Below are 25,510 nucleotides of genomic sequence, written 5' to 3' on the forward strand. Positions count from 1 at the left end.
GAATTGGCTCCTTCCATTGTTGCCTCTGAAATGTTTGTAGCCAATGACTAAAGCTGGTCACAATTGGCTGTGCATGGTCTTATGTCTCCATCTCTACGAACTATATGAATATGATAGAGTGCTGAGCTGTGTGGAGAGGTTAAGAGATGCCGTGCCGTTTCCTAAAGCTGGCAAAGCTTTCTGACGCCACCGATGGAAAGTCTCAGTAAGATGAATTGGCTCTGACTTTCATACAATCACAGGCACAGCATGGTCTGGTGCACAGCACTAATGTACTGTGAAAACATATTGAAATCTAATGGCTTGATGACTGACTCTTCCTTGGTCATTACATTGAAAGAGAAACTGGTGTGGGGGAAGGCAGTGGAGACAGGCAGGGGAGAGATGGGAGAGAGGAGAAGGAAAAGCCAGATGCAGGGAGGGAGGGAAGTGAGCAAGAATGAGACAAAAGAAGGAGGGAAGAGAGACAGAGACAAAGGGAGAAAAGGAGATGGAGAGGAAGAAACAGAGAGACAATAGTAGGTAGGCGAGGGGGGGGAGGGAGAGAAGGGATAGGTTGATGCTCTTGAAGCCAGAAGCCCCTGTGCTCTGAGTTTCCTTTCCCTAATTCCTTCCAACCTACGCTGATCCCAAATCCCAGGGTAGTCAAGGAAGACTTTATTAACTTTAGTGGGAGATGGAGCGGGACTCTAGTGTATAGTATCTGGGAAGTAATTTTTATTTTTTATTTACCCACCCCGCTTTCCCCCTTCTGCATTACTATACCCCATGGCTTTGATATTTCTCAGAGGAGCCAAGGTTTTCCCAAAGGGATGGGGAGTTGAGTGCTTCTGTTCTTAGGGTGCCCAACTTGAGGCATCTTCCAATCAGCCCCATGTAAGGCATCTCAGATTGGCTTCCCCCAATCACTAGTCATACTACGGCCAGCTTGTTTTGTTCTTCTTAAAGCAATGATGATGATAATTCAAAGGTTGCACTTTATGAAGAGACAGAGTGAAGTGAAACAGGGACAAGGAAGGGAAAAGGGCCATCGCTGACAAGGGCAGGCAATTTTAAAGTAGGGTACTGACAGCAAGCCTCTGCTGAATAGTCATCCGCCCTTCCCAATGGTCCCTCCAAGCCACATTGCTGGGGACTCCAGTATGTGCAAAATGCTGCTGTCTGCCACCTTGTCTATAGAAATCAGTTTGAGGTCCCAGAGCTCAGGCTGCAGAACCAAGCCAGGAAGTCTATACTACAACTAAACAGCTGGCAGCCCAAGTTGTGGGAGCCTGACTGAGTTGACATGGGCCCGCCATGGGTTTTTAATTGCAGTGTAGACATACCCTTAGATGCCTAAGTCCCAATGACTTTCAATGGGATGTAGATTCCTAAGTCACATGGACACTTTTGAATATTTTGCCATCACTTTAACCTTGTTCCCTTGTTTGTACCGACGTCCATGGCTCTGCCCGGGGACTGTCTCATGGGCTTGACCTCTCTGTATTTCCCTTCCCACTTCTGCTACTTTGCTGCTTCTTTGTGCTTCCCCTTGGTCTTGGCACGCTGGCACAAAAGCTGCCTGCTTTGCAGTGCCTGCCATCTGTAACATCTTCCTTTATTCTCTGGACACACACACTGGGCAAGGACTGTTCATGCAGGCTGAGATTTAGTGGTCCATCTGTATTCATCAAAGCACTTTAAGCATGTGCTTAACTTAGAATAATAAATATTACCTAGATTATCTCTGACAGGTGGTTTTGTCTACCTGTTTTTAAAGACCTCTGGTAACAGAGATTCTACAACCTTGAAGCATGTCTAAGTCTCATTGAAAGTCAATGCTTAAAGTTAAGTGTGTGCTTAAGTGCTTTTCTGAACTGGAGTCACAGGCAGCAGCCTTAGTGCAGAGACTTTTCCATTGCCTGGTGTTGTTGAAGGGAGTGTAGCCAAATAACCTCTTCCCCAGGGTGTGGGTGTGTGCATGAGCGCAAGTGTGCACCAGGCTTTCTGCCTGGCTCCACGTGCCAGGAGAGAGGGCAAGCAAATATCAACCAGTCCCAACAAAGTTATGAGTGGATCCCTTCTTTGTCTCTCCTAGTCTGTGTGCCCTTTCTGGGTTCACAACACTGCAGAGGGGCAACGTTGTGACTGTTTCCATTAAAAACTTACAATTTTTTTTCCTGTTTATATTATATTCTATGAAACCTTTTTTCTTTTTTCCTTTACAAGCTGTATATTTTGGGTCTAAATAGCTTGGCAGTGTCCCTTTATGGGCTTTTTTCTACATCAACTCTTGGGATTTCAGCACTATGATGACTGATGACAGCTGGTTCTCCAAGTGACTATAGAAAATAATGCTACCTGAAAGTTGACTTCTCTGTATTCCCCCTCAGGTGCATGTTGCAGGAATGAAGAAGTACAGGTACAGAGTGGGAAGATTCAGTGACTTGGGACATCCTTCCAATCTCTATTTTTTTATAAGGACATTTAGTTTTATTTTTTCATAAACTTACAAACAATTGACCAATGCACAGAAAGCGCAGATGGGCAAAGACTGCATCAAGAAACTTCACTCACTACAGGAAAAGAACTGTGGATGGAAAATTCAAAGAGAAACACTTGGTCTGAGGTATTCAAAGCAATCTAAGGGATTTAGATGTATAGGCCGCATTGCTATTAATTGAAAATGGTGTCTCTAAATCCCTAGGTCACTTTGAAAATTCAGATTAACTTTCAGTTTGGTTTAAATTGTATCTTTAGTTAGGGCTAAAACCAGAATGTAAATACTTTTTGTTTTTTTTTTTTAAGATGAGTTTCTTCATATAAATGTTCTTCAGCTGACACATTATTAATCTGTGTGGAATGAAAACTGAAAGACTGAGACCTGGACTCCAACAGATATTGCACCAGTTTAAGTAAAGGCGTGCTGTTGCACTGGTTAGCAGATGGGTGTAATTATGTGTGCTGACACTCTTAGATTGTGTTAAACCTGACTTACATGTTTTTTGCTCTTCATTAAGCTTAATTAACATAACCCAGGTTCAAACCTATCAAGCATGTCCACACCATGCACACAATTGCGCAGTTGGCTCAGACATCTAGCCCTACATCTGATTTCCATTCTGAGACTGATGGAGGATGAGGACCTGACATCTGTGGTTCGGGGATCCAGGAACCAGTGTATGAAAAAGCCCATCTCCATCTTGCGAGCTCTGAAACCATGTTTCAAATGGCACATACATGGAGTGACAGCTGCTATAACTGAGCCCTCCAGGTGGGGAGGAATCATTCAGTCTCTTTGGCAATGAGGAGCTGTCTGATAGCTGCAAATCTGTCCATCAGAGTAGATCCTGGCACATAGTGATTGGCTCAGTCTGGCTCTGCAGGTCAGAACTGAAGAGTGGAGGCTGTGCCAAGTCCTCTGTGTCTTGCATTTACATGTTGGCATGGTCAGTGCCATACTGACCTGCTGTCTCACTTACGGCAATGTGTGTGTTAAGCTCACTCGAGCAGCTCAGCTTTACACATGCCAGCTTGTAGAACTAAGTCACCAATACCCACTCTCAGTAGCTTGTTTCTTACCTTGATTGTCTCTGGTTTGTCCTGCAAAGGGGGCAAAGGAATGATACAAAGAACTAAGCACATACGGTGACCAGATGATGACTAAGGAGGTGATCTGATTAACCACTACAAATACTAGAAGGGTGGAAACAGCAAGGGGTGGAGGGAGGAATTATTTAGGCTGGACCACAGGGGTATAATTAAAGTCACTGGACAACACCAAGCAAAGGGCTGAATGTCTGGAAACGTTTCCTAAAAGTGATCTCTGTTAGACTGTGGAACTGTCTCCAAATGGTAGAAACCCATTGCTTGAGTCATTCCAAATTGTACAGCTTGCTGAAGAATATTTGACATAGAACAATTCTGAAAGGGCCAGGAGGAGGCCAGGATCATTAAATAGAGAATTTTCATTTCTAATTGCGATGAAGTACAGAGTGCCGGTCTCTCCAGAACCATGGATGCTGTAGCCAGATCAGAGTGTATCCATTTACCTATGTACTATATATATATGGGGAGAGGAGAGGCGAGGCAGATTTGGCTCTGTTTACAATGGTCTACTATCAACATGAGACTGTGCGTGAAGCAGAAGTCCCCACATGCTGGTCACCAAGGGAGATCGTCCCAGAAAGGCATGAAAATGCTCCTGGCACTCTCCCCACCCTCATATTACACACCTATCCAAAGGTCACAGGCAGTATGGCCTTTAAAGATGGGGGAGGTGGGAATGCTGTTTACTACAGATGGCTCTGGGACCACCTCAGACTATGAGGATATTTGGATCTGGATCCAAACTTTGTGGCTCAAGGCTGTCTGTAACTTAATAAGGAAAGAAATGGCTGAAAGGAAAGGAACAAAGTGACTATAGGACCGAAATCGAAGATAATTTAAGTTAGTGGAAAGACTCCAGTTGACCTCAGTGGGCTTTGACTCAGGTCCAAAATACTAAAGGGAAAAAAATAGAAAGCTAAAGAGAAAGCCAGAGATGTGGGAGAGAAATAAAGAGGGGAAATGAAGAAAAGTTGAATATTAGAAAAATTAATTGATGGGAAAAAGACTGAAAGAAAGAGTGATGGAGGGGAAGAGAAGAACTAAACTGATAGGACATGTAGAAATGTTTATTATTATTGCAGAGAGAAATTTGTGTAACACTGTCAGAATGTAACTGGGTTTCAAATATGGTTAAAATAATCTAAATTGCAGCAATTTTCTCCCCTAGGATCTTCCAGAGTGAATTATTTTCATTCCTGTCCTGTATGGATCTTGCACAAATCACTGGGTGGCAGGTTTGTTTATTCACCTTCAGATATCAGTACCCTCTGGGCCCTCGCTTTCTGAATGTGCTAATATTATTCTTTATCGTTATTAATTTCATTTATCAATATCCAAAGTGTACAAACAAATAACAAATGTCTGGTGCTTGCTCAGAATAGCTTATTATCTAAATGAAACACAGCGGTCTCTGGGGCTGGGCTGTCTCTTCGTCTTTGTTTGGAAAGTGCCCAGCGCAAGGGGGTCCTGATTCCGATCGAGACTACTGGACACTACTGTAATAAAAATAATTAATAATAATAACAACATAAGGGATGACAGTGAACAATGGGGTTGGGGCCAGGATAGGGGAGGACAAGGGCTTGAGCAGTGAAAATGCATGGGATGTGCTTTTTGTTACATACAGTGTGCAGGTTTTAAATACTTACAGATTTCCAGGGCAGTGCCTAGAGTGAAGTCTGGTGTGGAGGCCTGCACAGGAGGGGCTGGGTGAATGAAGAGAGCATAAGAGAGATTTAAAGAAGGTCTGAGGAGAGGAGATGTGTGGTACAGGGGTATGGAAGGATGTTCCATGCATTGGGGCCAGCCTAACAAAAAGCCCAGATCCATGGAGGGACTTAAATGTCGCAATGCTCAGCATCACAGTGCCAAACTTTTAGGCACCTAGAAAATCACTGGGACAACACTGCGATCCACAAAGCTGATTTAGGGGCCCGGGCTCCCTACACAATGAATGCGGAAGGGAAGTGCCTACAAATGTCATCCACAGAATCAGCATGTTAGGCAGAGAACCATCTTAACTAGCCAAAAGGTGATGCAGATGAGAGGGGTGTGTCCTAAGCCCTGCCTCTCTTGCAGAGAGAGGTGCCTAAGTCTGGGCTAGCACTCCATTGCTGGGAACCCCTCTCCTGGAATCTGGCAACTTAGGGGGCCTGTGGCTTTTCTTCCAAGAACAAGTTAGGCGCCTGCCTCACTACACACAAAGCAGCTAGAGTAGGAGGAGGAGGTGGTGTTGCCCACCTTGTATCTCTTAGCTTGGCAGTTAGAGTGCTCATCTGGAATGTAGGAGACCCAGAATCAACCCCTCACATTTCTGACAAAGTGTCTGAGGGGGAGAAAGCATCTGAGCAGAGATTGCCTGACAGTAACCATGCTATTTCAGTCCTGACTCATAGCATGGTCAGCTATTCCAGAATTGGAACTCATGCTCTCCTGCCAATCCTGACCTACACCTCCTGCTGCTCTGGGTTTGGTCCTGCTGTCAGGGTACTTCAGGCTGAGAGTTATCTCGTCACCCCCCCTTCCTCCAGCATAAAGGAGTCTTGCCTGTGCTTAGCTAGGTGCCAGCTCCCTGACACTGCCAGCCTTCTAATCACCCAAGCACTCTCCTCTGGGCTATGCCAGACCTTTCTGTGCCTTGCAGCTTAACAACAGGTGCACCCTGATCCACAATCCCCTTTCAAGTGTCCCCCTGTAATGTCCAGCCCCTGTCACTGGCTATTCATGAAATATCAGGTCTGCTGTTCTGTCCCCAAAGGCACAGTATATGCAGCAACTTGTAAGTTTCAGCTCTGATCCAGCACTTTGCTTAGTATAATAGCATTTCAATATATTTATTTTTGTTTTCTCTATATATTACCAAAGGTTCAAGTGATAGTGAGTCAGGATATTGGACACAAAAGGTTCCATATAAAATAAAATCATAACACGCTTTCTAGAGATGAAACTTAATTAACAGGTTGACTTCCTGTCTAAAGAAGTTTCTTGTGCAACAATTTCAACCAAGGTTGGTTGAGATCCTGTTTTTATGAATGTAAATACACTGCCCATTTACTTCCCAGGTGCAGGATGGGAGGGGGTGTTTGCCTTCTATTTATACTCTTCCCCAAAGTTCCTTGTCTGTTCTCAAATACAGGGAAACCACCTGTGGCTTATTTTTCCTGTGTGCTGCTTCACTGTTGAGTTCACATCTCTTCTTTGACTTTGTATGTAAATGGTGTTGACTGTGTTACCTTACAATGATTAATTTACATCTTGACAGAGATAGGTGAATTAACATCTGGTCTGACAGAACCTGTTTTTTCCCCTCAGCAAGTGCCTCATACCTTAATACAAAATCTGAGAATGCATTTTCATCATACATGCATAACTCCTTACATTACTTCTGGGGGAATTCTGTGCCACAAAATTAAAAATTTTGCACCAAAAATTAAATATTCTCTACACAACATTTTAAATTTCTGCAAAATTCTGCATATTTTATTGTCAAAATAACACAATATAATCTTGCCATTTTCAATTAGTTTGGTAATTTATTTCAAAATACCTGTCAGCAAGTATGTCTGTAACAATATAGACAATAAAAAAGATTCAGGAAATGTTTTTGAGAAATAGATTGCTTACTAGGCATATTAACACAGAACTTTGAGTAATAATTCATTTAAATTGCAATACAGAACTGTATTTCCTGCACCCCTTGGAGGCAGTAGAGAATCCTGAGGGAGTCAGGGGTAATGGAAGAGCTGAGGGAGATGGACATAAGTGCTGAGAAGGAGCCTGGGAGTGAACTTGGATGTTTGTTGGGTGTGAGTGGGAGAAGTATGGAACAGGTTTTTTTTGGGAGGGGGGAGGGATTGTTAAGGAGTTGGGGAGCCTCCCCCATGCAGACCCTGGCTGACCTCTAGCCTCTTCCATTCAGTCAGACACATCTTCTGTCCCCATGTGGCCCTGCACTCCCCTCCCATTCAGCAGGTGGCTCAATGCTGTCACCCCACTAGCTCCTGTCCCCCCATCCCAGTCGGTCCCTCCCCTAGCCCTTCTGAACCCGCCTGTGACCCCCAGCAGCTCCATGTGTCCTGCTCTGTCCCCCACCATCCTGTGCCTCCTCACCTAGCCCTGTGGGTAGGGTGCTGTGAGGAATGCAGTCTTTGCCCCCTCCCTATCCACAGCTGGCTGCTTCAGCCCGTGAACTGGCTGCCCTCTCTTCTGGTGCCAAAGCAGCCCCTTGTGGGCAAAAACCTGCAGTGTTTCTGCAGCAGAATGTATTTTCTGCAGAGAAAAAAAAATCTGTAGGAGACATGAATACTGCATGTGCAGAATCTCCCCAGGAGTATTACATTGTATCTCTACATACATTTCACAACAATATTAGTAACAAATGTTACTTCAACTTTCATTTAAGTCCTCAAATGACATTCTTTGTTGAACCAGAATGTACATACCAGAATCAAGACATTCCTGTAACCCCATTGTCAGTTAGTATTAAGGGATTCTTTGGTCACAGGACTGTCACACAACTTTGCGAATGGATCACAATCTTGACTTGCATCCCCCTACTATTTCAAACCTTGGTGTCTGCTTAAAGCTGCCTAATATGACATACGACTTAAACCAGATCTGAACTTCAGTTCTCAGAACTGACAAGTTAGTGTGTTGAGATAAGGCTCCCATTAGTCCCTCCCCTTCCTTCCCAGAGTTCTCCTCCAATCTCATAGTTCATTTGGGGAGCAGCTAGTGTAAAAGATTAAATATACTCAAGTCTTTTACTCCATTTTTTTCTCCAAATTCTATTTTGGTGTAAGAATATAGGAGTTCCCTTTCCAAAACAGCCCAGTGGCTTATCTAGTATGATATCCCACCTTTTACCCTATTTGAACAAACCAATGGCTCAGCTAATCCAGCATCCTGTCCCCCGTTATATGTAATGCCAGACACTTCAGAGGCAAATGTAAACACCTATAATGCATCTAATTGTACTGTACTATACCAGTGGTGAGGTGAATTTCTTCCTGACCCCACTGGTGATCTGCTTATGCCCTGAAAAATGAATGTTGTCTTTGTATTAATTGTCTGTCATAGTACAGATTAAGTTAACAAATTAAGCATGGGTCAGTTAAGGTTATATTCAGGGTTAGAAAAGGGTTAATATTAGAGTTAATTTTATGCTTAGCATTGTGATCAGGAGGGTGACTATAGTTAGTGTTGTGGTAGGTTATTAGGTTATGGTTAGCACCAAAATCAGGCTTATGATTAGGGATGGGTCAGGGCTAGATTTGATTCAGAAGTGAGTTTTTAGCAATGGAATTAGGGTTATGGTTAGGATTATGGAATTTGAAGCCATGCTACCTGGAACTGTGACCTCATTCCATGTCACAGGCTAAGCACGGCAAGGCCCAGAAAGTGTTTGGATGTGAGACTTCTGAGGTGCTGTAGGAAGTGATGTTGGTAGTTGAATATGTGATGTGCTTCTTCCTGAGTCAGCAGTGAACTAATTTCCTAGCAAGGTTCCCCCTAAACTGGTATCCTGATAGCAAGCGCTGTGCACTCAGCTATGTATGCAGAGCAAGAGAGGCTTCCTGCATCAGAAAGCATCTTCCACCTAGCCCGGAGAGAGGTCTCCAAGGTTTTTCCTCCTGTGTCTCTCTCTGGCTGAAGCAAGGGGATGTTGGGACTTCCCTTCCTGCTGCTGCCTTGGGCTGGGGGATGGGTAGGGCTCATTGGGGTTCCCCCTCTCATAGACTCTAGGACTGGAAGGGACCTCGAGAGGTCATCGAGTCCAGTCCCCTGCCCTCATGGCAGGACTAAATACTGTCTAGACCATCCCTAATAGACATTTATCTAACCTACTCTTAAATATCTCCAGAGATGGAGATTCCACAACTTTCCTAGGCAATCTGTTCCAGTGTGTAACTACCCTGACAGTTAGGAACTTTTTCCTAATGTCCAACCTAAATCTCCCTTGCTGCAGTTTAAGCCCATTGCTTCTTGTTCTATCATTGGAGGCTAAGGTGAACAAGTTTTCTCCCTCCTCCTGATGACACACTTTTAGATACCTGAAAACTGCTGTCATGTCCCCTCTCAGTCTTCTCTTTTCCAAACTAAACAAACCCAATTCCTTCAGCCTTCCTTCATAGGTCATGTTCTCAAGACCTTTAATCATTCTTGTTGCTCTTCTCTGGACCCTCTCCAATTTCTCCACATCTTTCTTGAAATGCGGTGCCCAGAACTGGACACAATACTCCAGTTGAGGCCTAACCAGTGCAGAGTAAAGCGGAAGAATGACTTCTCATGTCTTGTTTACAACACACCTGTTAATGCATCCCAGAATCACGTTTGCTTTTTTGGCAACAGTATCACACTGTTGACTCATATTAAGCTTGTGGTCTACTATGACCCCTAGATCTCTTTCTGCCATACTCCTTCCTAGACAGTCTCTTCCCATTCTGTATGTGTGAAACTGATTGTTCCTTCCTAAGTGGAGCACTTTGCATTTATCTTTATTGAACTTCATCCTGTTTACCTCAGACCATTTCTCCAATTTGTCCAGATCATTTTGAATTTTGACCCTGTCCTCCAAAGCAGTTGCAATCCCTCCCAGTTTGGTATCGTCTGCAAACTTAATAAGCATACTTTCTATGCCAACATCTAAATCGTTGAGCCGGTCCCAAAACAGACCCCTGCGGAACCCCACTTGTTATACCTTTCCAGCAGGATTGGGGGCCATTAATAACTACTCTCTGAGTACGGTTATCCAGCCAGTTATGCACCCACCTTTTAGTAGCCCCATCTAAATTGTACTTTCCTAGTTTATCTATAAGAATATCATGCGAGACCGTATCAAATGCCTTACTAAAGTCTAGGTATATCACATCCACCGCTTCTCCCTTATCCACAAGGCTTGTTATCCTATCAAAGAATGCTGTCAGATTAGTTTGACACGATTTGTTCTTTACAAATCCATGCTGGCTATTCCCTATCACCTTACCACCTTCCAAGTGTTTGCAGATGATTTCTTTAATTACTTGCTCCATTATCTTCCCTGGCACAGAAGTTAAACTAACTGGTCTGTAGTTTCCTGGGTTGTTTTTATTTCCCTTTTTATAGATGGGCACTATATTTGCCCCCTTCCAGTCTTTTGGAATCTCCCCCGTCTCCCATGATTTCCCAAAGATAATAGCTAGAGGCTCAGATACCTCCTCTATTAACTCCTTGAGTATTCTAGGATGCATTTCATCAGGCCATGGTGACTTGCAGGCATCTAACTTTTCTAAGTGATTTTTTACTTGCTCTTTTTTAATTTTATCTTCTAAACCTACCCTCTTCCCGTAAGCATTCACTATATTAGACGTTCCTTCAGACTTCTCAGTGAAGACCGAAACAAAAAAGTCATTAAGCATCTCTGCCATTTCCAAGTCTCCCGTTACTGTTTTCCCCTCCTCACTGAGCAGTGGGCCTACCCTGTCCTTGGTCTTCCTCTTGCTTCTAATGTATTGATAAAAAGTCTTCTTGTTTCCCTTTATTCCCATAGCTAGTTTGAACTCATTTTGTGCCTTTGCCTTTCTAATCTTGCCTCTGCATTCCTGTGTTATTTGCCTATATTCGTCCTTTGTAATCTGACCTAGTTTCCATTTTTTATATGACGCCTTTTTATTTTGTAGGTCACGCAAGATCTCGTGGTTAAGCCAAGGTGGTCTTTTGCCACATTTTCTATCTTTCCTAACCATCGGAATAGCTTGCTTTTGGGCCCTTAATAGCGTCCCTTTGAAAAACTGCCAACTCTCCTCAGTTGTTTTTCCCCTCAGTCTTGATTCCCATGGGACCTTACCTATCAGCTCTCTGAGCTTACCAAAATCCGCCTTCCTGAAATCCATTGTCTCTATTTTGCTGTACTCCCTTCTACCCTTCCTTAGAATTGCAAACTCTATGATTTCATGATCACTTTCACCCAAGCTTCCTTCTACTTTCAAATTCTCAACGAGTTCCTCCCTATTTGTTAAAATCAAGTCTAGAACAGCTTCCCCCCAGTAGCTTTTTCAACTTTCTGAAATAAAAAGTTGTCTGCAATGCAGTCCAGGAACTTATTGGATAGTCTGTGCCCCGCGGTGTTATTTTCCCAACATATATCTGGATAGTTGAAGTCCCCATCACCACCAAATCTTGGGCTTTGGATGATTTTGTTAGTTGTTTGAAAAAAGCCTCATTCACCTCTTCCATCTGATTAGGTGGCCTGTAGTAGACTCCCAGCACGACATCACCCGTGTTTTTTACCCCTTTTAGCCTAACCCAGGGACTCTCAACACTTCCATCTCCTATGTCCATCTCCACTCAGTCCAAGTGTGTACATTTTTAATATATAAGGCAACACCTCCTCCCTTTTTTCCCCTGTCTATCCTTCCTGAGCAAACTATACCCATCCACACCAACATTCCAGTCATGTGTATTATCCCACCAAGTTTCAGTAATGCCAACAATGTCATAGTTGTATTTATTTATAGCACTTCCAGTTCTTCCTGCTTATTACCCATACTTCTTGCATTTGTATATAGGCATCTAAGATACTGGTTTGATCTTGCCTCCCAGCTTTGCCCTGACCCTCCTTTCTCTCTGCCATTATAGTCCATGCTCCCTCTGTTTCCAACCTATCTCCCAGGTCTTGTTCCCCACTTACCTGTGGGGTTTGCTCACCTGTCCCCGTCGAACCTAGTTTAAAGCCCTCCTTATTAGGTTAGCCAGTCTGTGTGCAAAATAAGGCCTTTCCCCTCCTCGAAAGGTGAACGCCATCTGTGCCTAGCAGTCCTTCCTCGAATAGCATCCCGTGGTCTAGGAAGCCAAAGCCCTCCTGGCGACACCATCTTCGCAGCCAGGCATTCACCTCCACGATGCATCTGTCTCTGCCCGGGCCCCTGTCTTCGACAGGAAGAATCGAAGAGAATACCACCTGCGCTCCAAACTCCTTAACCCGTACTCCCAGAGCCCTGTAGTCACTCTTGATCTGCTCAGTGTCACACCTCACAGTATCATTTGTGCCCACATGGATGAGTAGCATGGGGTAGTAGTCAGAAGGCCGGATAATCCTCGACAAAGCCTCTGTAACATCTCGGATATGGGCCCCTGGCAGGCAGCATACCTCCCGGATGAACGGTCAGGGCGACAGATGGGTGTCTCTGTCCCCCTCAGCAGAGAGTCTCCAACCACCACTACCCTATGTTTCTTATTATCAGTGGTGGCAGCAGACCTCCCAGCCTTAGGGGTACGAGGCTTCGCCTCCTTAACTGTTAGGGGTGATTCCTTCTCTCCTGTATCAAGAAGAGCATAAGGTTATCTATTACCACAGCAGGAGGGTTCACACCAGGGGTGGAGCACTGCCTGCTGCCAGAAGTAACCAGCTGCCAGTGTCCACCCTGAGCCATCCCCTCCTCCACTGGTGTGTCAGTAGTCCTGTGAACTGGGACAGCTACATCCACTGTCTCCACATGGATACTGTCCAGGAATTGCTCATGGATACGGATGTTCCTCAGCCTAGCCACCTCCTCCTGTAGCTCTCCCACCTGCTGCCTGAGAGATTCCACCAGTAGGCACCTTTCACATTGGATGCCACCCCAGCCTGGATATCAGTAAGTGGAAATTGCAAGTTACAGTCTTTGCAAGCCCACACCAGAATCTGGGTAAAAGCATCCATGCTTTGGTGCTCTGTCTGGCTACAGGCACAGGTGGAGGAGACAGAAGCAGTGCTGCCACAGGTGTTGCGGGTCCTCCTCACCATCGTAAGCCTCCCTCTGTCAAACTCTCTCAAATTCCTGTCTGCAGCTCTCTGTCCGCTCTGCTCTGCTTTAAAAGAAAGGTTTTGGATGTGGCTTGGTTTATAGGTTCAGGGGACCAATGGGTCACAGATGAGACCGACAAGGGACCCCCACTCCCTTCCTACTCCCCTTCCAAACTCCATTGCGAAACTCCCTGTTAGCAGCTCCTGTTCGCTAAGCTCAACAGCCAACATAGCTATGGGGAAATGAGCTGGATTGGATAGCTCCTCCTACATTACCAACAAGAATGGCTAACAGAATTCCAGTTAGCAGGCCTCACTCTGCCCTCAGTTCCATCTGGGTAAATGTTTTCCAGCCTACAAGATTAGCTAGTATCTTTTGTGAACTGTTCTAATGACATCCTATTCATAGTTATGTTTGTCAGATGAAGGATAAGCTGTTTGTGTATTTGACATATTTTGAAATATTGTATAGAAGTATCTGCAATCACTGAGCTGTATTTTGTCCACACCTCCATATATTTTCTAATAATACTTGTCTCAGATGTAATCTGTATAAAAATACAGTGTCAATGAAGATCCCATGGCATTTTTAAGTGTATTAGCTCTTGTGTCCTGGCCGAATTCCAACCTGAGTAATGACTTTCTGCCTACTAAATTCCCTTTGCAGTTTCAACTAGAGAAGGTTGTTCTTCCCTTCCTGTCCTAACAATTGTTGTGTAACATTGCTCTGCCAAGCTAACTAGATAGCACATTTCAAGAAAAGGGGTGTCTGCATTTTAATGGTGGGTGAAGTCAAATTATAGGCTGTAAAACCATGTTAGCTCACCATACTCTGGTATATTCTCTCTCTCTCTCTATCTGAGATAAAATGTTTTATTGGCCAAGCTTGAACTTGGGATGGCCAAATTGCTCAGGACTGGCAAAACCACAAGAGGATTATGTTTGCCACCCTAAACGAGGTCCAAACCCCATACAGAGCACCATTGGTACCCTGAATATGCCACATAATTTACAGAAAAGCCATTTTAAAGAACTTTTATACAATATCCCAGTGATATTTTGTATTAACCTCCATCTCTGAGGATAAACTCCTTGAATGCTAAACCTCGTAATATTGTGAATACCATATTTAACTAATGTAGCACTTTTTGTGCTAGTGAGCCTATCCTGATTTCTGCACAGATATTTGTTATTTGCACGTATTCAGTGAATCGTTTATACGAACAACTTTCAGCCAGTGGGGGGGTCCGTGAACTGCTCCCTTTGTTTCTGCTCCTTGATTGGATGATTGAAACTTTATTCTTTTTTTTTTGTTTAAAAACAATTAACATGGAATATTCTTGTTCTTTCACAAATACCCTTTGTCATATGTGAACAGAGGTATTAGCATGAGTAGCAGTCATTACATGAACATTTGTGTGAATAAAACCTGTTCATGTGAGACGTGGATAATAAAGGTTACAAACACAGGCAAACCAAACACGTTAGGGCTTGTCTATACTTAAAAAGCTGCAGTGGTAGCAACTGTAGCACCAGGGCTGGCTTTAGGAAGTGCGGGGCCCAATTTGAACATTTTCGGCTGGGCCCTGGCGGTGATGACTTAAAAAATAAAAAAGAAGTGGAAAAAAAAGCCTTTCATTTCTTTCATGTATCATTACTTTCCATAACTATATAAATAAAATTATATATTATGTACATTGCATCATATATGCTGTTGATTGGTCATTAATGACTGCCATTTCACATGTGTGGATCCCAGCTGCTCCCTGCTCCCCCTCATTGAAGCAGATGTGCAGGGTACTGCCCTGGGAACTGCAGGGCACAAGTGGACATGGGGCTGGCTGGAGGCAGGGCAGGGGCTGACTGGAGGTAGGATCGGCTGCAGGCAGGGCAAGGGGTGCAGGACTGGTTGGAGATAGGGGGTGTGTGGGGCAGGCTGGCTTCAGGCAGGGCCGGCAGGGGGATGCAGCAGGGGTTGGTAGGGCTGGAGACAGAGGAGTGTGAGATTGGCTGGCTTCAGGCAAGGGGGTGCAGCAGGGGTTGGCTGGAGACAGGGTAGGGTGTGCAGGGCTGGTGCGGGCAGCAGTGTGTGTGGGGCTGGCTGGCTTTGGGCAGGGCCACAGGGGTGTGTGGCAGGGGTTGACTGGAGACACGGCAGGGGGGTTTGACAGGGACTGGCTGTGGGCACGGGGTGCAGAGCTGGCTGCAGGCAGGGGAGCGAGGCTGGTGTGGGCAGGGCAGGGGGTGCAGCAGAAGCAGCTGAAGCCCCAGCCCTTTAAATAGCCCCCAAGCTCCCTGCTATCCCAGGGCTTTTGGGGGCTATTTAAAGGGCCCCGGGCTCCCCAGCTTCTACCCCACCCCTGGACCTTCTAAATAGCTGCGGGAGCCCTGGGGAATGCATGGGGGTGGTGGGGCTCTGCGGCTATTTAAAGGACCGGGGTGGCAGAGGCAGCTGGAGCCCTGGCCCTTTAAATAGCCCCCGGAGCCCCTCACTACCCAGGGCTCTGGAGGCTATTTAAGGCCCGGAGCTCCAGCGAGGAGAGCGGGGCCATGGGGCTTGCCGCTCTCCAGCCGGGGCTCCAGCCAGGAGCGCGGGGCCTTGGGGCTTGCAGCGCTCTGGCTGGGGTTCCAGCCAGGAAAGCGGGACCTCGGGGCTTGCCGTGCTCCGGCCGGAGCTCCAGCTGGGAGAGCGGGGCTTGCCGCGCTCCGGCCGGGGCTCTAGCCAGGGCTGCGGGGCTTGCCATGCTCCTGCCTGTGCTTCGCTCAAGGGAGCAGGACCACGGAAGACCCCTGAGCAGATGGCAGCCAGGGACCTGGGGTAAGTTTTAAAAAAATAAAAAAATGTCTAAGGCGCGGGGCCCTCTTAGGCGCGGGGCCCGATTCCTGGAATCAGGTGAATCGGCCCTAAAGCCAGCCCTGTGTAGCACTTCAGTGAAGACACTGCCTAGGCCAATGGGAAGATTTCTCCATTGGCATAGGTAATCCACTTCCCTGAGAGGTAATAGCTGGATTGATAGGAGAATTCTATTGTGACATAGTGGTGTCTACACTGCTGGTTGGGTCAGTATAACTGCATTGTTTGGGGTGTGGATTTTTCACACCCCTGAGCAACGTATTTATAGCGACCTAATTTCCTAGTGTAGACCAGGCCTTAGACTCTGAGCAAAATGTTTAGGAACAGTTTTTGCAGTCACCCGCAAAGCTTAGCACCACCGAACCCAACTATGCAAGCCTTGCGGGGGTTGGGGAATAATACATGTCAGAGAACCACAATGAACTACATAATTGTGACTGTAGGGTCTAATTTCTTAAGTTCTCTGCTAGGGAAAGAAGCAAATTACTTATCCCATTGAAAGAGCAGGGATTCTTGTCCATTTTGAGGCTTGCTGGATTGTGGGATATCAGTCCTAAAACCTCTCTGGAGTAACCTGTAAGTTGCTGAGTTCCTTTCTGCCCATCCGATCCAGGAAGAAGTTAAGATTCCATGGATTTGATGGGAAAAAAATGGAGGTAATGGTGGTGTGTTTGGCCAACAAGTCCAATGTTGAGTGCAAATACAGAACAGCTGCCCTGTTTGTTTGCCTAGCTCTTGCATTGCTAGTTTCCATCTCAGGCTTTGTAAAGCATTTCAAAATAATCAGTATGAAAGGGGTGCACTGTAAACTAGATTCTATTTTCTGGGCATCACAACTAGCCATTGCATAACCAAGTGCATTATAATGTGTGAGAATAAGTAGAGAAATCACAGGAGATGTATTTTAAAGAGAACAAATATAACATTAAGACGAGCGATCTGTGAGCGAGAATAGAGTGCATTAAAGTTAATAAAGCATCACAGTAGTGGGGACCACATTTCACTGTGAAGGAATCTAATTTAGCAACTTGTAATTGGAGGATAACAGTCCTGCTGGAATGAAGTTAGCTGTTCATTTTGCTGAACTCTTGAAGTGTCTCGGTCCTTCTTGTGAGCTTGTTTTCAGAAGTAGAATCCAGTAGAAAGGCTGGAATCGATTGATGTTTCACACCCACAGTCCTTTCAGCCTTTAAGTGGATTTGGTTCCTTCTGTGAATATTTATTATCTGTTTATTACTTTTGTAATATTAATGCAGCATGTGCACTCTCTGCCTGCCCTGGGCAAGAGAGACCAGGAAACTGAATTTAGGTCTCCATATCAAGGCAGAAAACTAGCCTTTAGGTGACAATGCAAGCAATACTGACCTGTTAGCCACTGGCTCTGTTTAGGACAACAGAACATATAAAGGAGGAAGGGTTGTACATTCTCTAAGGTGCTGCCAGTCTCATTACAGCTGTTATGACTATCTATCTGTGTAACTGGTGAGGGGAGGAGATTTTGATAGAGGTATGAAAAATAATGAATGGTATAAACAGGTCCAGCAAGGTCCTGCTTTGAGCAGGGGGTTGGACTAGATGACCTCCTGAGGTCCCTTCCAACCCTGATATTCTATGATCCTGTGATTTACTCTCTCCCTCATACCAGGGCAAGAGAGCAGTTGGTGCAGTTTAGAAGACATCCTGGTGTATGCCATGTTTGTTTAACCATTGCAGAATGGAACCTTGAGGTGAATAGCTTAATAAGATCAATAGGTTTGAAGAACAGTCTTCCATAACCTGAAATACATGCAACTGCTTGAGAAAGTGATGTGAGTGTTTGGTCTGAGCATGGGACAGGGAACCAGGAACTCATGTCTTCTAATTCTGACTGCTCCTGATTTCCTTTATGGCCACAGGCTAGTCTGGAGCAAACCTCTCTGTGGTGGTTTGCAGATCTATAAAGTGATGATAATACTACCTACCTCACATAGGTGCTGGGAGGATTAATTAGTTAAGGTTTGTAAAATGCTAAATAAATGCTAAGGATTATTACAAGGAGACTGGATAAAGCCTGTAAACTATACTGTAGGGAACGGTCCTGCATAACCTGTTGACCTAATAGGACTCTTCCATTTCTAACTTCCATGATTTTTTAAAAATGTATGGACATTTGCAGGTTATGAATCATAGTAACATCTGCAGATACACCAGCTAGAAATGAAAATATATGAGGTCTATTTATTCTTGTGCTTCAGAGCAAAGAGGGTCACCAACTGGAGTAGGAAGGAAAATCTCCCTCATACTAGAACAATATGTAATTGGCCATGTGCACTGTCAACATTTGGCCCCCTCTTCCACCCTTTTTTTTAAAGAAGTGAATTTAACGTGGGTGAAAGGGGCCCAAATGACAGTCTCACAGATTGAAGCCCTGTATTTATCCCCAAGGTTAGTAGATAATGGGCCATGGCAGTGTGCGCACACACCGCCCTGCCAAGACACCTCGGCCTTGACCTGGAAGGATTATACTGAGAGCTGAGAAGGAATTTCTGAATCCATGACCTAAGTAGGCTTTGGACTGTTTGCTTATAGTACCTAAATGTGGGCAAACTGGTGGCAATTGTGTGATAATTGCTTTTGTGTTGGGGACCAGAGGTGAAAGTAAGCTGGTCCCGTCTGGCAACAAGAGTGGCTTCTCTGGCAGTGATTTAAAGGTCCCGGGCTCCCCACAGCCGCTGGAGCCCCAGGCCCTTTAAATTGCATCAGGAGCGCTGCCGCCGCTACCCCAGCCCTAGCAGCGGCAGGGCTTCCACGGTGATTTAAAGGGCCCGGAGCTCCATGGCAGTCAGAGCCTTGGGCCCTTTAATTTGCTCCTGAGTCCTGGGGCTCCCAGGCGCCTCTGCAGCTGGTAGCTCCAGGGTGATGTAAAGGCCTTGGAGCTCCCAGCCACAGCCGGAGCCCCAGGGCCTTTAAATCTTGAAAGGACTCACCTCTTCCAGTCGAGGCCACCCCGCTGCTCAGGACTTCGGCATATCGGTAAGTCATTTAAACTATTTTCACCCCCGTTGGGGACACACTTTAGGACATAGGACTGACATCTCCAGCTCATTTTATGTAGGTAACTGGAAATCAATTAGTTAGAGGACAACAACTTTCAATCACTGTTGATTTGGGTCTGAGATGAAATGCAGGCTTAGAGATAATGTGCTTTGTATTTCCTGGCCAATCCCTTAAACCATACAATTCCCCACCCCACCTTTTCCTCCACTGTCTCTGAAATGTCAAGTAAAGGCTGCTGTCAGATGGCCTGGTTCAAAACCAACTGAAGTTAATGGAGAGACTCCTGTTGATTGGGCTTTGGATCAGGCTCAGGGAGTGGATAACAGACAAGATGGACCAATGGTCTGATCCAGCAGGAGGTGGTCTAATGCAATGGCTGTCAACCTTTCCAGACTACTGTACCCCTTTCAGGAGTCTGATTTGTCTTGTGTACCCTCAAGTTTCACCTCATTTAAAAAGTACTTGCTTACAAAACCAGACATAAAAATACAAAAGTGTCACCGCATACTATTACTGAAAAATTCTGATTTTCTCATTTTTTTACCATATAATTCTAAAAAATCAATTGGAATATAAATATTGTACTTACATTTCAGTGTATAGTATAAACAGCAGTATAAACAAGTCATTGTCTGTATGATATTTTAGTTTGTACTTACTTTGTTTGTGCTTTTTATGTATCCTGTTGTAAAACTAGGCAAATATCTAGATGAGTTGATGGTACCTCCTGGAAGACCTCTGTGTACCTCATTTAATCATGTAATCATTTAATCTCTTCCTTCTCTCTCTCTCTCTCTCTCCTCTCTCTCTTTTCTTCTCAGGAGTGTAAGAGCTGAAGATGAGGCCCAGGGTGGAGTGTCATTCTCCAAAGTTTTGGCTGGTACTGGCTGTCCTAGCCACGACGGGTGTGGGGCCCGTGCCCAGAAGAGCCACCCCAGTATCGGCGTTGCTGTCATCCTGGTGGGGACCTCAGACGAAGTGGCCATCAAGGATGCCCACGAGAAAGATGACTTCCACCACCTCTCAGTGGTGCCCCGAGTGGAACTGGTGGCCATGAATGAGACAGATCCCAAGAGCATCATCACTCGCATCTGTGACCTCATGTCAGACCGGAAGGTTCAAGGTGTGGTGTTTGCTGATGACACAGACCAGGAAGCCATTGCTCAGATCCTGGACTTCATTTCTGCCCAGACTCTCACGCCCATCCTTGGCATCCACGGAGGCTCCTCCATGATCATGGCAGACAAGGTAGAAATTGGCTTTCTTCCATTACAGATCAGGAAAGAGGGATTTAGTATCCCGAGAAATAACGTAGCCAGTGGTCTGCAGATGGAATCTCACTTGGCCAAATAATTATGTGTGTGGAAAGAGTCACTTTCAAGGAGAGATTAAAAAAGCTAAGTGTGTATAGTGTGGCTGAATTACATCTATAGGAAAAAATGCTAACTACGTAGAATTATAGGAGAAAACACAAGCTGGGTGAGGTAATGTTTTGTTAATTGGAGGCAACTTCTATTGATAAAGAGACAAGCTCTTGAGCTCCACATAGCTCTTCTTCAGGTCATTCTTCAGGAATGATATGAAGCATAGAAAGACCAAGGAGAGAAAGGAGTTGCTAAAAGGGATCTGCAAAGGATTAAAATATTTTACTCTTTTTATGATGTATTGTGACCATTTATGACCATTGTGTTTTTACTTTTTGCCTTCACTGGTATAGCTGGAGAATCACTTGGGGATCTCAGGGATGTTTACTATGAACTTTCACATTTTAATGGAAAGAGTACATGTGCTGAAACTTTAATAAAACCATCCTCTCTCCAAAGTGGTCATTAGTCATTGGGTTAAAGAGGTATTAACCAAAGTGTCAAAACATAAAACTAACCCCTCTCCCCCATACAAAAAAACCCTCCCCAAAACAAAACAAAACTCCAAACAATTTGGCTAACAACCCCTTCTAATTTCAATTGCACATCTTTCATTCTCTTGTATTGTCATAACTTCACTAATTCTTCAGTCACCATAGTATACCAGTGCAGACAAGACCTGAATTTCAAATGTGTAAAAACAGCAGACCTGATTCCTTTTGAATTGCAAGGCAGGTCTCAAACTTGTCCCTGTAGTGTTGCTAGGTAGTGGACAGCTCCATGCTGCCACCCATGATCTGCTCATGGGTCTCCTGTGGCTTCCACAACCATTCCTGTTCTTGAACTCCTGGTTTTGACCTTGGCTTGATTTGGATTGTGCCTCCTGACTTGGAGCCTGAAACCTGACTTGGACTCTGATCCTTGGTATTGACCTCATCCTGGAACTTGACTACAAACTCCTCTGCTATTCCCAGCCTTAGGTTTGACCCTGCTCTCACCAGACTGTTCTGCTCTGCTGAGAATTCTCCCAGCTTGCTAGATCTTTTAACTGGTATAGAGTCAGCGTAGCTGGACCTATGTCTTGGTGGCAGGAAGAATCTGGGCCAACAACTCTTTTTTGACAAAATCCTATTGGGCTTTCTTTTGTACATCACAAAGCAAACAAGAGTGCAAGCCATTTTATTCCTTTGCAGGTCATCTTTCAGGGGATCTGAGAGAGACAACAAGACAATTGGATGTAATTGAATAAGGGTTGGGGGAACTTAAACTGGATAGTAAGGAAACATTTCCTTGGAGTGAGTTCTATTAGACTGTGGAATTTGAGTGAGCTGACGTTTTTGTTGTGAATAATTTTTTCCATTTTTTTTATTTTTGGGACTAAATTAATCACAAATATGTTTCTCAGTCTTTGATCAACTTTAGAAATGGACAAGTGATATTTAGCAAGTAATTGATTCAATAAAAAAATTGCTGAATAAATGACTCTCAAAGGATTCCCCCCACACACACTTTTTGCCGAGCTCTATGTACAATAGCCCCCAAGCCTTTTCCATCTGAAAGGAAACTCAGGCAACAACTCTGTGGCCTTGATTATCCACTGCCTTGCACCTCGTGCAGTCATCTACACCTGTGCACAATGGGTGTAAAACGCTAACAGAGCAGAAGGGTGGCATTATATAGTCACTTTCCATACTTACAAATGACTCCACCAGGCCCAAAGCACTGAAAAATTGTGAGTTTAAACTTGATGGGGCAAATTCCAGTTGAAGATTATACCAGGGATAAATTCAGAGTAACTCCACTGATTGTGGTGCAATCAGATCTGATTTACACTGGTGTAACTTAGAGCAGAATTTGGTCCACTGAGTTGTCTGAAAAGCTTTTACCCTTCCATAAGTCTTTCCTTGGCAGAGTAGTCCTATTATTGTATGTTGCCCATTGACTTCTATGGGAAATTCTGGTAGGACCATGAGGGGGCTTAAAGATGGGGCCCAGTGAATGTAAAAATCCCTTTTACTAAGCTTCCCGTGTGCAGCTTTTGAATAGGGTAAGTCCCCAGGCAGCTGCTGTGCTGCACCAGGCAGTGTCCCAGCACAGCCAGAAGAGGATCTGGCCCCATCCCTTCCACTTCCCGCTCAGGCAGCCTGCTGGGGTGGGGGCACTCGAACCTGCATGTCCTCCTGCTGTGTCACCTCTCAGAGAGCAAATTTGTGTCCAAGAGCAAAAACCTATGTTAGTGCAACATTAAATTGAAAAATCTGAACCCAAAAAGACAGGAAATAAAGAAAGTTTCCAAACATAAGACTGACTCTGCTACATTGTGCATATCTATACCTATATCTATTACTGGTTAGACTGATACATAGATGCAGTGGTGGAGGTAGAAATCATTTCTTGTTGGTACTGCACTCATGGGAGGGACACGGGGGGGGCACGTGACCTCCCCACGTGACCCTCTATGTGACTCCTCCCTGCCCTGCCCCCAGCCCAGGGTCCCCACGCTCTCCTCATCACCTCAAACACCCCCCTTTGTATATACAAACATCAACATGCTCAACTACTCACTTTCCCCCCAAATATGTAGTATTCAGTCTGTTTATATGAAATATGGGAGTTGGATGAGTAGCCATTTCAGCATATGTATGACTTATTAAAAGACAAATTTTAAGGAGAACTGTATCCTAAACTGCTTTATGGTATTGTACCCAAACATTGCATTTCAATGGGAGAGTTAACTTCCTTTATACGAACGGAACAGAGTCCTGAAACTCTTACCAGTCCACAGAAGTGGTCCATACTAATGCAAATAGTCCCATGGTCTTCAGTGGAATTGATCAAATGATTAAGGGTTTTCAGGATTAGGTTCCAAGTTTGTAAATTGTTCTGGATGAAACTGACAATGCCTGAGCTGTCAATCAGAAAGGAGCTTCATTTGAATAAAGGTTGGCATTTGTGTGATAAGTCTTAGCTCCGTTGCTAAGATGAGGAACATATTTTCAGCAAAGTTCTTGGCAGATTCCTGAGGCAGCTGGTTTAAGGCTGTCAGTGTCCGATATTATAATCTTCACTTATGATTCTCTCACCCACAAGCTGGAAAATGAAGCATTTGTTTTCTTTGTTTTACTGCACCAGTTCCAGTTAACAAAATGCATGTTAGACTAGTTTGGCTGCAAAGAAGAATTCTGTGTACACTGGGAACAACACCTGATTCCCATTAGGCTGCAGAACTGGGCTGACATCAGAATCCAAACATCCTCTGGTCAGTGCAAGCAGGGACAGTCCTCTGATGATTTGGACTTGATGTGATGCAGTATGGATGTCATGGATAATTCAGACCAATGGGAAGAAACAGAATCAAAAACACTGTTTAAACACCTTCCATCCCCCCACCCCTCCCCTCCTGAGGACTCCTGACCAAACAGCACAATACATGTGCTAACAAACTTAAACAAAGCCTTTGTTTAAGTTTGTTAATGTATATCGTGCTGTTAAAGCCATTTAAAGAATGAATGCCCTCCCTAGCTGTGTTCTGCTCCTTTAAGGAGCAGAGCCCAGTCTCCCCACCCCCAAGGGGATGGCCCTAGCTCCAAGTCTTTTTGTACTCCATACCCACTAAAAATCTCTTGCCAGTACTGCGTATTGGAAGGTACTGCCCTACTTGCACTCTTGTATATATGATAAACACTAAATGTAGCATGGCAGAATTAATTATGCTGTTAGATCCTTAACTTTTGTATTGCCTGACTGCTTTTGTTCAAATTCACATAATTAATATTGCATTAATTTAGATTTTGTATGTAATGTTTATTTTTACTGGGTTTCTCTGCATTTTAATCCATTTCATGTGAGGGGTGTGTGTGTCTGTGTGTCTGTGTGTGTGACTTGTATATAGTCTCTTGCACACAGTTATGTTGTTTGCTTTTCCTGATGCTAGCACACTTAATTCCAATATATTATAAATAATAATACAAAATAAAAAAAGTATCAAAACGTCATTTTGAAAGGAAAAATCAAACCATTTCATTCAGAAAATATTGAAATGAGATATTTCAACATTCTCAGAACTACTTTCCTCTTCCCCCCTCCCTCTAAAATGAAATTTCAGGTAATTGACACAATTTTGCAAAGTGTTTCAGTTATGCTGGAACTATGTTCTCTGATGGAAAATTGTTCCATCAAAGTTTCTCTGACCAGCTCTAGTAATTAATAATGAAAAACTATTTTTATTGTAATAGTTGTTATAACTCATAAAAAACCCCAGAAGTATTAAATCAATTTATGCCATCCCCAGCCAGACGAGAAGATTAGTGTCTTGGTTCTGGAGCAGGCAAGACCTTTATTACAACCCTGAGCAGATTCTTGTCTCACAAAATTTGAATTAATTACACTCAAATTTCTCCCTGCCCCAAACAGGCTTCAAAATGAAATTGAAAACCTGGAGTGTGAAATTGACCAGTGCTGCTGCCTTAGATCCTCATGTCATTCCTCAGTAACCACGGGAAATAGAGAAACAACTCTTTCCAGGGAATCTCTTATTCTGTTTGCCTTTATTTGCTTCATTAACCACGTTTAGAGGGAAAGGACTATGAGGGAAGTTAAGGGAATTAAATACACACGGCCTGAAAAACAGAGGGTACAGGAAGAGATAAGATTGTAGTATAGAACTCTTTTACAGGCCTTAAGGGATTGATATATGAAGATAGATTAAAAGAGCTAAATATGCATATTGTAGCTTGACTAAATAATGACTACAGGTAAGTGTAACTAATGTGTTGTGCCTAGATATATACCAAGGAGCAAGAGAAACAGTTTAGGTTGGTCTAAACGTGGTGTAACTAGGAGCAATGGGAAGAAATTGAGCAAAGGGATCATTAAACAGGATATCAAGAGAATTTTCCAAATGGC

General features: G+C 44.2%; 1 protein-coding gene across 1 annotated transcript in view; it reads left to right on the plus strand.

The window, feature by feature from the left end:
- GRIN2B (glutamate ionotropic receptor NMDA type subunit 2B) overlaps positions 1–25,510 on the plus strand; it is a 306,554-nt gene that overhangs the window by 37,569 nt on the left and 243,475 nt on the right. Inside the window, exon 3 of the mRNA XM_030548129.1 lies at positions 20,063–20,489. Coding sequence (XP_030403989.1) covers positions 20,063–20,489 — 427 coding nt within the window. The remainder of the gene's footprint in view (positions 1–20,062; positions 20,490–25,510) is intronic.

The sequence above is a fragment of the Gopherus evgoodei genome, chromosome 1 (assembly GCF_007399415.2).
Source record: "Gopherus evgoodei ecotype Sinaloan lineage chromosome 1, rGopEvg1_v1.p, whole genome shotgun sequence".
NCBI lineage: Eukaryota > Metazoa > Chordata > Testudines > Testudinidae > Gopherus > Gopherus evgoodei.